Raw genomic sequence first — 13,388 nt, 5'->3', positions numbered from 1 at the left:
ACATCCTCTCCAACAATTGTTGTTTCTTGCCTTGTCTATTTTTGCCATTCTAACTGGCGTAAGGTGGTATCTCAGTGTGGTTTTGATTTGAATTTCCTTGATGGCTAATGATTTTGAACATTTTTTCATGTGTCTGTTAGCCATTTGTATGTCTTCATTGGAAAAGTGTCTGTTCATATCTTCTGCCCATTTTTTGATTTGTTTATTTGTTTCTCGTGTATTGAGTTTGAGAAGTTCTTTGTAGATCTTGGATCCAGTCTTTTATCTGTAGTGTCATTTGCAAATATCTTCTCCCATTCCGTGGGCTGCCTCTTAGTTTTTCTGACTGTTTCCTTGGCTGTGCAGAAACTTTTAATCTTGATGAAGTCCCATAAATTCATTTTGTCTTTTGTTTCTCTTGCCTTTGGGGATGTGTCATGAAAAAGGTTGCTTTGGCCGATGTCGTAGAGGTTGCTGCCTATGTTCTCCTCCAGAATTTTGATGGATTCCTGTCTCACATCGAGGTCTTTCATCCATTTGGAGTTTATTTTTGTGTATGGTGTGAGATAGTGGTCAAGTTTCATTCTTTTGCATGTAGCTGTCCAATTTTCCCAGCACCATTTATTGAAGAGACTGTCTTTTTCCCACCGGATGTTTTTTCCTGCTTTATCAAATATTAGTTGCCCAAAGAGCTGAGGGTCCATTTCTGGGCTCTCTATTCTGTTCCATTGGTCTATGTGTCTGTTTTTGTGCCAGTACCATGCTGTCTTTGTGATCACAGCTTTGTAGTACAGCTCGAAATCCGGCATTGTGATGCCCCCAGCTTTGTTTTTCCTTTTCAACAGTTCCTTGGAGATTCGGGGTCTTTTCTGGTTCCATACAAATTTAAGGACTATTTGTTCCAGTTCTTTGAAAAACATTCTCGGTATTTTGATCGGGATAGCATTGAAAGTGTAGATTGCTCTGGGTAGCATGGACATTTTAACTATGTTAATTCTTCCGATCCATGAGCATGGAATATCTTTCCATCTTTTTATGTCTTCCTCAATGTCTTTTAAGAGTGATTTATAGTTTCTAGAATAAAGGTCCTTTACGTCTCTGGTTAAGTTAATTCCAAGGTAACGTATGGTTTTTGGTGCTATTGTAAATGGGATGGATTCCCTGATTTCTCTTTCTTCGTTCTCGTTATTCGTGTACAGAAATGCAACTGATTTCTGAGCATTGATTTTGTATCCCGCCACGTTACTGAATTGCTCTATAACTTCTAATAGTTTGGGAGTGGCTTCTTTTGGGTTTTCCATATAGAGTATCATGTCGTCTGCGAAGAGAGACATTTTGACTTCTTCTCTGCCGATTTGGATACCTTTGATCCCTTTTTGTTGTCTGATTGCTGTTGCAAGGACTTCTAGTACTATGTTGAATAATAGTGGCGAGAGTGGGCATCCTTGTCGTGTTCCTGATCTTAAGGGAAAGGCTTCCAGCTTTTCCCCATTGAGAATAATATTTGCAGTAGGCTTTTCATAGATGGCTTTTATGAGATTGAGAAATGTACCTTCTATTCCTACACTCTGAAGGGTTTTAATCAGGAAAGGATGCTGTATTTTGTCAAATGCTTTTTCGGCATCGATTGAGAGGATCATATGGTTCTTGAGTCTTTTCTTGTTGATATGATGTATCACGCTGATTGATTTGCGAATATTGAACCACGCTTGCATCCCAGGTATGAATCCCACTTGATCGTGGTGGATAATCCTTTTAATGAACTGTTGGATTCTATTAGCAAGTATCTTGTTGAGGATTTTGGCGTCCATATTCATTAGGGAAATTGGTCTGTAATTCTCCTTTTTGAGGGGGTCTTTGCCTGTTTGGGGATCAAGGTAATATTGGCCTCATAGAATGAGTTTGGTAGCTTTCCTTCTGTTTCTATTTTTTGAAATAGCTTTAGGAGAATAGGTATTATTTCTTCTTTGAATGTTTGGTAGAATTCCCCAGGAAAACCGTCCGGGCCTGGAGTTTTGTTATTTGGAAGGTTGTTTATCACTGACTCAATTTCTTCATAATTAATTGGCCTGTTTAAGAAATCAATTTCTTCCTTTTTCAATCTTGGTAGTTTATAGGTTTCCAGGAAGGATTCCATCTCTTCCAGATTGCTTAGTTTATTGGCATATAGCTGTTGATAAAAATTTCTAATAATCCTTCCAATTTCAATGGTGTTCGTCGTGACCTCTCCTTTTTCATTCATAATTTTAATAATCTGGGTCCTTTCTCTTTTCTTTTGGATAAGTCTTGCCAGTGGTCTGTCAATTTTATTGATTCTCTCCAAGAACCAGCTTCTAGTCCTGTTGATCTGCTCTAGTGTACTTCTGGTTTCTGCTTGATTGATTTCAGCTTTAATTTTGGTCAACTGCTTCCTTGTGCATGGATTAGGCCTGTCCCTCTGTTGCTGTTCCAGCTTCTTGAGGTGAGAATATAAAAACTGCATTTTAGATTTTTCTGTTCTTTTGAGTGAGGCTTGGATGGCTATGTATTTCCCCCTTAGGACTGCCTTTGCAGTATCCCATAGGTTTTGGACTGTTGTATTTTCATTCTCATTGGTCTCCATAAATTGTTTAATTTGATTTTTGATTTCCTGGTTTATTGAGTCATTCCTGAGCAGGATGGTTCTTAGTCTCCAAGTGTTTGAGTTTCTTCCAAATTTTTCCTTGTGGTTGAGTTCCAATTTCAGAGCGTTGTGGTCTGAGAATATGCAGGGGATAATTTCAATCTTTTGGTATCGGCTGAGACCTGTTTTGTGTCCCAGAACATGGTCTATTCTTGAAAATGTTCCATGGGCATTAGAATAGAATGAGTATTCTTTGGTTCTGGGGTGTAGTGTTCTATATATATCTAAGAGGTCCAACTCGTCGAGTATGGCATTCAAAGCCTTTGATTCTTTGCTTAGTTTTTGCCAGGGTGTTCTGTCTATTTCTGAGAGTGGAGTGTTGAGGTCCCCTACTATTAATGTATTTTTATCTATATGTCTCTTTATTCTGGTTAAGAGTTGGCTTGTGTATCTTGCTGCTCCCCTGTTGGGGGCATATATATTTATAATTGTCATATCCACTTGTTGAATACTTCCTTTAAGAATAATATAGTGCCCTTCTGCATCTCTAACTATAGTCTGTAGTTTAAAATCCAATTTATCTGATATGAGAATTGCTACCCCAGCTTTCTTTTGAGGTCCATTTGCGTGAAAGATGGTACTCCATCCCCTTACTCTCAGTCTGAATGCATCTTTGGGTTCGAAATGAGTCTCTTGTAGACAGCAAATGGATGGGTCATTTCTTTTTATCCAATCTGCAACCCTGTGGCGTTTTAAGCAAGAATTTAAACCATTAATGTTAAGGCTGAGTACTGAGAGATATGCTTTTAATTCTGCCATGTTGTCAGTAAAGTCTTTGTTTGTATTGGCTGTGACTTTCTGTTTTGTATCACTCTTGGGGCCTTTTTACTTTTATAGAACCCCCCTTAATACCTCCTGTAGGGCTGGTTTCGTGGTTATGAAATTGGCTAGTGACTGTCGATTCTGAAATGTCTTTATTTCTCCATCAATTCTGAATGACAGCCTTGCTGGATAAAGGATCCTTGGCTGCATGTTTTTCTCTGAAAGAGCTTTAAAAATGCTCCCCCAACCCTTTCTCTCATTCCAGGTCTGTGTAGACAGGTCTGACGTAATTCTGATGCCTTTGCCTTGGTACGTGAGAAATTTCTTTGCCCTGGCCGCTTTCAATACTGTATCCTTGGATCTCATATTTGCGAATTGCACTATGACGTGACGTGGTGTAGGTCTGTCATGGTTGAGCTTGGGAGGGGTCCTCTCTGCCTCTTGGACACGAATTTTTGTTTCCCTTGCTAGATTAGGGAAGTTTTCAGCTACAATTTGTTCAAATATCTCTTCTAGACCTCTGTTTTTCTCCACCCCCTCGGGGATGCCGATGATTCTAACATTGGATAGTTTCGTTGAGTCAGTAATCTCCCGTAGCCAACATTCGTGGGCGTGGATTTTTTTAAGACCATCTTCTATTTTTATTTTTTCCTCTATTAACCCATCCTCCAATTCACTAACCCTTTCCTCCGCTTCCGTGACCCTGGCCGTCAGAGCCTCTAGTTTTGCCTGCATTTGGCTCATAGAATTTTTAATTTCTGTCAAATTCGCTCTCATTTCTGCCCTTAGGGATTCTATATTCTCAGTAATATTTTCCTGAATACTTTTTTCAAGTCTACTCATTATCTTGACCATTGTTACTCTGAATTCCATTTCTGATAATTTGGTTACATCCATATCCGTTACTTCTGTGGCAGAGGCCACTGACTCACTGTCTTTTCTTTGCTGGGGGGGGCTTCTCCTTCTTGTCATTTTAATGAGGGGAGGTTGCGGGGTTGTCCAGAGCCCAAAATTATTGACTGGGTCCCAGGCCGTGCCCCTTGTTTTATAGGGGTCTTAGAGATGTGGGCTTCTTCTTTAAAGATTTTATTTATTTACTTATCTGAGAGAGGGAGACAGACAGCAAGAACGGAACAGAAGCAGGGGAGTGGGAGAGGAAGAAGCAGGCTCCCAGCAGAGGAGCCCGATGAGGGACTCCTTTCCGGAACGCTGGGATCACACCCTAAGCCGGAGACAGGCACTCAATGACTGCGCCACCCAGGCACCTCCGGTTGTGGGCTTCTTGATTTTTCAGCCTGCCTTCTGTGTTCTGGGGGAGGGGCCTGCCGCGCCGATACTCAGGCAACCCTGTTTGGTTAGAGTCTCCGTGTCCCCTGCGAGGGAGGATGGGGATGGGCACTCTCTGAGCCGGTATTTCCAGGCTTTTGTTCTCTGGCGGCTTGAGATGAGATTTTTTTTAAATTCTCAAATAATACTAAATGGCTGTCTACCTTTGTGTAGGAATTTATGTGTGTATATATATTTGATTTTTCTTAAATAGGTAAATATTTGTAGGTAACAGATACGTTCTTATTTGAGAATATGCCATAGTCTAAATATCAGTATTAAATATCCATGAAAAGTCTAAAAACATCTGAAGCATAAAAATTTCAAAAGCTTGGGACACCTGGGTAGTGCAGTTAGTTAAACATCAGCCTCTTGGTTTCAGTTCAGGTCGTAATCACAGGGTTGTGAGATCGAGCCCCACATTGGGCTCTGCACTCAGCACAGAGTCTGCTTAAGACTCTCTCTGTCCCTCTACCCCCCCCAAATAAATAAATAAATCTTCAAAAAATTTCAAAAGCTTAACCCACTGCTTGAGAAGACAAAATATTTTTAATGGATGACAGCATACAACAACTATAGTCCTTTCTTTTGCTCTTATTTTTTGAAGAGAAGTGCTTTTAAGCCAAAAATCTAAAACAAGCATGGGCAAGAGGGGGCATAAAATACTCAGCAAATCTAAAGATGGCCCAAATTTCTGGACACATCATTCTTTAGACCTTGCTTTTTCAACCACAGAACAGCCCCTTCTCTCCTCGTCCCACTGCCACAGCAAGAGGCCCAAGACGTGAGCCTGCTCCTGGCATCTTGTCTGGAGGTAGAACTCCTCAGGTCATCACCACCTCATTTTATTGTCATCTTGTTGTTAGGTTTACTTAAAATGCTAAATAAATAAAAAGAATGCCTTTAGGTGCTTTTTTTTCCTATTTGTCAATAATGTTATTGTTAAGGCATGTATTTTCATTCCTTGTACAGTCCAGAGCATATTATTATTTACTGTCTCTTGAAATACTGAAATTTTTCATAAGAAAGCTATACTATCTGACATTCAAAATCAGAGGTATTATTTAAAATGCAAAATTGTTAAATGTAGGAGATACTTAGATTCTGTAATAGGTAATTAATAAATAAAACACAATTCAGTGGCTTACAAAATAAGAATACAGTATTGTATATTTGACAGTAACTAAAAAGGTAAAATTTAGGAGTTCTCATCAAGAAAAAAATTGTGAACTCTGTGGTTTGGGATGTTAACTAGGCTTATTGTGATTATTTCACAGTATGTACAAATATTGAATCATTGTGTCGTACACCTGAAACTAACATAATGTTATGTCAGTTATATCTCAGTTTAAAAAACAGGGAAACAGTAAAAAGATTAGTGGTTGCCAGGGGTGGAAAGGGGAGGAGGGAGGAATAGATGGAGCACCAAGGATCTTTATGGCAGTGAAAATACTCTGTGTGGTACTCTAATACAAAATGCATGTCATTATACATTTGTCCAAAGCCATAGAATATACGCCATCAAGGGTGAACCCAAATATAAACTATGACGTTGGGGGAATAGGATGTGCCAGTAATAAATTCACCCCTCTGGGACTGGATGGTGTTAGTGGTGCAGGCTGAGCCTATTGGGACCAGGGCATAGATGGCCAATCTCTGCCTTTCTCTCAATTTTGCTATGAACCTAAAACTAGTCTAAAAATTAAAGTGTTTAACAATTAAAAAAGAAACACCAAAACAACAAATAGTGGCTTGGATTTGTCCTGCAGGCCATAGTTTGACCACCTGTGGTTTAAGACAAACCAGTTTGTGATAAAACTAAATGGGTAACAGTGTGTGTGTGTGTGCGTGCGCGCACGCACAACATCAAATGAAAGAAGGGGTTTCCAAGTCCCTTTGCATGTTTACCAAATCAATTAGAGTGTGACTGAGTGAGTTTAAACGGCATCAGTATTATTTTCTTGCGCCCCAGGTGATTTCAAGGTGCAGCCATGTTTGACAACCAGGATATTAAGGGTGCCGCTCAAAATTCAGGGTGCATATTGATCACCTGGGGTCTTGTTAAAAGGTAGACTCCGATTCAGTAGGCCTGGGGTAGGCCTTAAAATGATTGTGGTTCTAACCAGCTCTGCCGGCGTGCTAATGGCAAAGCTGCATGGAGATTTTATTAATTTTAATTATCTTATCAGTAGCCCAGCTGTGGTCTTCTCGTCCCATCCTTTCTCTCCCTCATTCCTCTCCTTTTCAGGTCCAAACATCCAGATGATGGTGGGACCAGGGTTAGCACTTCATCCTTTCTTTCCCACCTCTTAGGAGTGGAATGTAGTCAAGTTGGCAAGAGGAGGCTCAGGCAACCTGGGTTTGGGAAGGAAAAGCACAAGATGTTCTAGGGGGCAATTTGAGGGGGAGGCTGTTTGAAGCAGCAAAACACACCTCCAGGCTTGAACGTGAGTTTGGGGCAGTGAAAACAGCCGTCTGCCCTCCTGAATCCTGGCAGCACCTGACAACCAAGCAGCTAGCAGGGATTTTTCCTTCTCAGCCTGCAGAACGACACAGTTGGTTGAAATGCAAGAGAGACCCCCAGTGGCAAAGTACAGCTGTGAAATCTTCTCAAAGGAACACCACGAAGACCTTAGAAGTGAGTGGATGAAGGTGATGATGAGTGACGGCTTACGCATAATACGCGCACTATGTGTGCCAGGCACTGTCCTAAGCATCTAAAAGTATTAACTCATTTGGTGTTCTCAGCAACCCAGTGGGGTTGATCCTTTTGTTATCCCTCTTTTACGTGGGAGGAAACGGTGGCACAGAAAAGTTAAATAACATGCCCCAATTCACCCAATTTAGCAAGTGGCTAAGCTGGGATGTGAACCCAGGCAACGTGAGGTTAAGAAACCACTAACCAACTGCTTCTCCAAAACAGGGAAGTAAGAAGGATCCTCAGTCCATTTACAGTTTTTAAACACTCGTATATCGATGCCCACCCTGTGCTTCCTCATACCTAGAGGAGAACAGTTACATATGCACATATATGTATATACATATGTTTATATGTTTATACACACACACACACACACACACACACACACACTTGAGACAATGTCAGGGAGAGCAGACAACTTCAAACCAGGCAAAGAAAGAGTGGAAAGATCAAATTTGACTAGAAAAATCAAAGGGGTAGTAACATTTTCTGGAAACAAAATTCAAAGGGCCATAACCCTCATTTTAAAGAAAGTATTAAAGCATAGTCACAGGAAATTGTAAAAGGATATTACTGCTTAGCTAAAATTGTTCATATTTTACTAAATACTCCAAAGCAATCTGTTAGCTTTAAAGAGACTCAACCTACGTATGTGTCTTTGAATATAGGCTACAACGTCTATAAATTTTCTAATTTTGATCTTTGTAAACTACATGTACTGCAGAGAAACAAGTGTTTTATTTTTTTCCAGACATGGATAGCCTTGAGGTTTACATGGATACAGATTTCATCTGGTCAAACAGAGAGTGGGCTGAGAAGAGAGGAATTCTTAAATGGAAGCAGAAAAAATTCTGTAGAGAAGCATCTCTGTCATTTCCTTGGGAAATCTTTTTACTGAGAAATAATTTCTTCCTCCCCTTAGCCATGAAGACAAGATATCATCTCCACCTCTTGAAAGGAGAAACCAGAGGCCATACTGAGGTTAGGAACAGGCCGATTTGGGGACACTGGGCATGGGCACAGAGGGTCACATTCTGGAATGAGGTAATGGTCAAGGTAGGGCCAGCAGCTCTCTGGGTGTTGTAACACCTCAACCCATCCTCTAACGGTAGTTACCCAGAGCACGGGGCTGACTGTGCCACAATCTCTCTACACTCTCTTTCTCGAGAGCTCATCCAGTCCCACGACCTCAACACCATCTGTGACTGATGTCTCTTGTATATTTATTTGCAAACCTGACATCCCACCTGAGCTCCAGATTCATTTTTCTGACTACCTGCGTGACAGTTCCACCTGTGTATCTAATAGGCGTCTCAGATTTTACATGACATGCCTTCCCCACCCCTCGTGTCCCCCTGCAAACATCCTCAAATTAGTAACTTGCATTACCATCAACTCAGCTGTTCAAGTGCAAACAGCAGAACCTAGATAATTTTCCCCATTTCCCATTCTTCACCTGTGGTCCACGAGCAGATCTTGTTGATTCATCCACATCCAACTAGAATTTGTCTCTGTCACCCTTTGTTTAGCTTTCACTCCAGTTCAGCCACCAAGGTCTCTCATCGGATCTGCTACAGTATCTCCTGATTGGCCTCCCGGCTTCAACTCTTGCCCACATTCGACGAAGCAGCCAGCCTCACTGGCTTAACATTCAGGGGCATTTACCCTACTTCATATTCAGTATCACAGATTCGAGCTTCAGCCTTGACCTTGTATTTTTCAGCCGTTCTGATAACGTAGTTTGGGGTTTTGGATACTCCTGCTACGTTAATGGAAGAAAGGGTACAACTGAAGGAGCAAATTGTATTTGGATATTTTGTAAGGGCAATATGCATGCCTAGCATGGTGACCTAGGAAGTCACTCCCCTGCCAATGGGAAGCCAGCCTAAGGCTCAGTTACACTGTTACTGTTGTCCAGGGCAAGCCTGTCAAAGATATAGTCTGTGATTCCTGCTTCTAAGACCCCCATGTTGCTACCCAGAAGCAACAATTGTTAACATGTGCATATTTTAGTAAGCTAAAAGTTTTCAAGTAAAGTTGAAGACTCCCTTTACTACCAGCCTAATCCATTCTTCACTTTTTCCATAGGGACAACCACTGTTGTGAGTTCTGAACCATATTCTTTTATAGTTTTACCATACATACACACCCACTGACATCCAGGGCCCCAGACCACCCCCTCACCTCACCCCACCACCTCCTGCCCCCACATCATTTATAAAGGGGAGACTGATTTCCGTTTTCCAGGGTCCCATGGAATACCTTCTCCCCCCATCTTCCGAGATCCTGAGCTGCATATAGATGGAGTTGGGTAGGTGGAGAGACTCCTGGATACCTGTTTTAAAACTTAAAAGGTGAGAGATTTGAATGCGAATCAACCAGAGACCTTTTTTTATTTAGGAACCAAATAACTTTATTGAAACCAAACAACTTTATTTATTTATGGCAAAACTGGGAGAAAAAAACTGGAACCTTTTGCAAAGGCAACACTGCAATATGCATGCTCGGCATGGTGATCAGAGAAACCAGGTGATCACCATGCACCCTGTGGCTATAGGGAAAACAGTCCCAACTCAGTTCTTATTGTCGCTGTCACCCAGGGTGAGCTTGTCGAAGAGGTACTCCGCCATGCCGTCTTCCGGGGCCCGCATCTTGCGCAGGTTGGTGACATAGCCCCCCAGCTCTTTGATGGACTTGACTTGCTCGTGCAGGTAGTGGCTCTCCAGGAAGTCGCACAGGTGGGCGTCGTTCTTGTCGGTGGCCAGCTGGTGCAGGTCGAGCAGGCTCTGGTTCACGCTCTTCTCCAGGTGCAAGGCGCACTCCATCGCCTCCAGGCCGCTCCCCCAATCATCGCGATCTGGCTTCTTGATGTCTCGGAGGCGGATGCGGCCCCCGCGCTGGTTCTGCAGCTGCATCAGCTTCTCGGCGTGCTCGGTCTCCTCGTGGGACTGGCGCAGGAAGAACTGGGCGAAGTTCTTCAAGGCCACATCGTCGCGGTCGAAGTAGAAGGCCATGGACAGGTACACGTAGGAGGCGTAGAGCTCCAGGCTGATCTGGCTGTTGATGGCGGCCTCGCAGTCGGGGTGGTAGTTCTGGCGCACTTGTGAGAGCGGTGCAGTGGCCATGGCTGGCGGCCCGGGCATCAAGGCAACGGCAGCGAGGGCTGCGGGGCCGAGGTCGGTCGCGACGGGTCAAGGCGACGAGGGAGGCCGGTGACGGTGGCAGGGACCTCGGGGCACTGTCTGAGCGGGAGAGGAGGGCACCCTCAGATGACGGTGGGGTCCAGCCGCAGCTCTGGGTTGAGATACGAAGTCGGGTTCGTTACGCGGGGGGGGGGGGGGGGGGGGGGCGGGGGAGAGGATCCGTTACGTTGCTGGGGGAGGAAGTAGGGGGTCTGGGAAGGAAGGGGAGAAGCAGGAAAGGGGGGCAGGCACGAGCGAGCGCAGTGTTCCAGGTTCCGCCGTCAAAGCAAGCCTGGGTGAGGCAGGGCGACTCTGCGTTGAGCACCTGAAATCTATTAAATTTTTAATTTTGCAACACTATTTCTATTTTCCAAGGACTCTCTCCTGCTTTCAGATTACTCCCTTTTATAACACCCTGTTCTCATTAAAACCCCATTGTCCTTCTTAAAATTCTGAAAACATTCAGATTTTTTTGATAAAGTTCTTTTTCTCCCGTAATGTGTATATATATAATTAACTTATATATATAATTGTCTGGTTTGTCATGATTTTCTCTTTCACTTTCCTGGAATACTTGAAACTTTGCACATTCCTATTTAGTAATAAAGGGCTTGTTTAATTAGCTTAGGTAATTAACATAGATCTAACCTACGGTTGTGATGTCTGTTTCACTAATAGGCTTCTCATCTAAATGGGAGGGCAGAGTGTGTCAATTACAGAGCATTCTGTTTTTTGGAATACATGGTTTGGGGCTTGCAGGTAGGATGGCTAATTCCAAAAGCTTGCCATTTTTCTTTTTTCTTTTTTTTTTTTCAAGTTTTAATTTAAATTCCGGTTAACATGCAGTGTAATATTAGTTTCAGGTGTAGAATTAGCAATTCATCACTTACATACAACACCCAGTGCTCATCACAAGTGCCCTCCTTAATACCCATCACCCACTTAATCCACCCACCTGCCCATCTTACCTCCAGTAACCCTCAGTTTGTTCTCTGTATTTAATAGTCTGTTTTATGGTTTGCCCTCTTTTTTGTTTTTCCCCCATGATCATCTGTTTCGTTTCTTAAATTCCACGTATGAATGAAATCATATGGTATTTGTCTTTCTCTGACGTATTTCACTTAGCATTATGCTCTCTAGCTCCATCCATGTTGTTGCAAATGGCAAAATTTCATTTTTTTTTATGGCTGAATAATCTTCCATTGTACATATATACCACATCTTTAGCCATTCATCAGTCGGTGGATGTTTGGGCTGTTTCATAATTTGGCTATTGTTGATAATGCTGCTGTAACACTGGGGTGCATGTATCCCTTCGAATCAGTATTTTCATATCCTTTGGGTAAATAGTAGTGTAATTGCTGGATTGTAGGGTAGTTCTATTTTTAACTTTTTGAGGAAATTCCGTACTGTTTTCCACAGTGGCTGTACCAGTTTGTATTCGCACCAACAGTTGAAGAGGGTTCCTTTATTTCCACATCCTCGCAATACTTGTTGTTTCTCATGTTTTTGATTTTTAGCCAGTCTGACATGTGTGAAATGATATCGCGTTGTGGTTTTCATTTGCATTTCACTGGTGATGAGTGATGTTGAACATCTTTCCATGTGTCTATTGGCCATCTGTTACCTTCTTTGGAGAAATGTCTATTCACATCTTCCGCCCATTTTTAAATTGGCTTGTTTTTTGGATGTTGAGTTGTATCAGTTCTTTATATATTTTGGATACTCACCCTTTATAGATCATTTGCAAATATCTTCTCCCATTGAGTAGGGTTGCCTTAGTTTGTTGATTGTTCCCTTCGCTGTGCAGGAGCTTTTTATTTTGGTGAAGTTGAATAGTTTATTTTTGCTTTTGTTTCCCTTGCCTCAGGAGACCTACCTAGAAAAATGTTGCTACAGCTGATGTCTGAAAGATTACTGCCTGTGTTTTCTTCAAGGATTTTTAAGGTTTCAGATTTCACATTTAGGTCTTTAATCCATTTTGAATTTATTTTTGTGTATAATGTAAGAAAACGGTCCAGTTTCATTCTTTTGCATGTTGCTCTCCAGTTTTCCCAACACCATTTGTTGAAGAGACAGTGTTTTTTTCCCCCATTGCATACTCTTGTGTCTTTTGTTGAAGATTAATTGATTATATAATTGTGGGTTTATTTCTGGGTTTTCTATCCTGTTCCATTGATTTATGTGTCTGTTTTTGTGCCAGTACCATGCTGTTTTGATACTACAGCTTTGTATTATAACTTTAAGTCTGTAATTGTGATACCTCCGTTTCATTGTTCTTTTTCAAGATTGTTTTGGCTATTCAGGCTCTTTTGTAGTCTATACAAATTATAGGATTTTTTGTTCCAGCTCTGTGAAAAATGCTCTTAGTATTTCGATAGGGATGGCATTAAATCTGTTGATAGACATTTTAACAAAATTTGTTCTTCCAACGCATGAGCATGGAATGTCTTTCCATTTCTTTGTGTCTTCTTCAGTTTCTTTTATCAGTGTTTTATAGTTTTCAGAGTATAGGTCTTTGAACTTCTTGGTTAAGTTTATTTCTAGGGTTTTGTTTTTTTGTTTTTGGTGCATTGCAAATGGGATTGTTTTCTTAAATTCTGTTTCTGTTGCTTCATTATTAGTATATAGAAATGCAACAGATTTCTGTGTGTTGATTTTTGTATCCTGTAACTTTACAGAATTCATTTATAAGTTCTAATAGTTTTTTGGTGGAGTCTTTAGGGTTTTTTATATTACAATATCATGTCATCTGGCAATAGTGAGAGTTTTACTT

The 13,388-nt window shown here is 41.5% G+C and overlaps 1 protein-coding gene across 1 annotated transcript; it reads right to left on the bottom strand.

Moving 5' to 3' along the window:
• Positions 1-10,003: 10,003 nt before the first annotated feature.
• LOC113265764 (ferritin heavy chain-like) lies at positions 10,004-10,582 on the bottom strand. The gene has a single exon (XM_044389434.1). It carries the CDS (start codon positions 10,571-10,573, stop codon positions 10,004-10,006), a length of 570 nt encoding a protein of 189 aa, XP_044245369.1. The 5' UTR covers positions 10,574-10,582.
• Positions 10,583-13,388: the final 2,806 nt, after the last annotated feature.

This window comes from Ursus arctos, chromosome X (genome assembly GCF_023065955.2).
Source record: "Ursus arctos isolate Adak ecotype North America chromosome X, UrsArc2.0, whole genome shotgun sequence".
In the NCBI taxonomy this organism is placed as follows: Eukaryota; Metazoa; Chordata; class Mammalia; order Carnivora; family Ursidae; genus Ursus; species Ursus arctos.
The sequence above is the reverse complement of the archived record's forward strand: the minus strand, read 5'-3'. Positions and strand labels throughout refer to the sequence as shown.

Bases quoted from the DNA above. Each gene is read 5' to 3' on its own strand.
- LOC113265764 (XM_044389434.1), bottom strand. From the start codon at position 10,573: ATGCCCGGGCCGCCAGCCATGGCCACTGCACCGCTCTCACAAGTGCGC.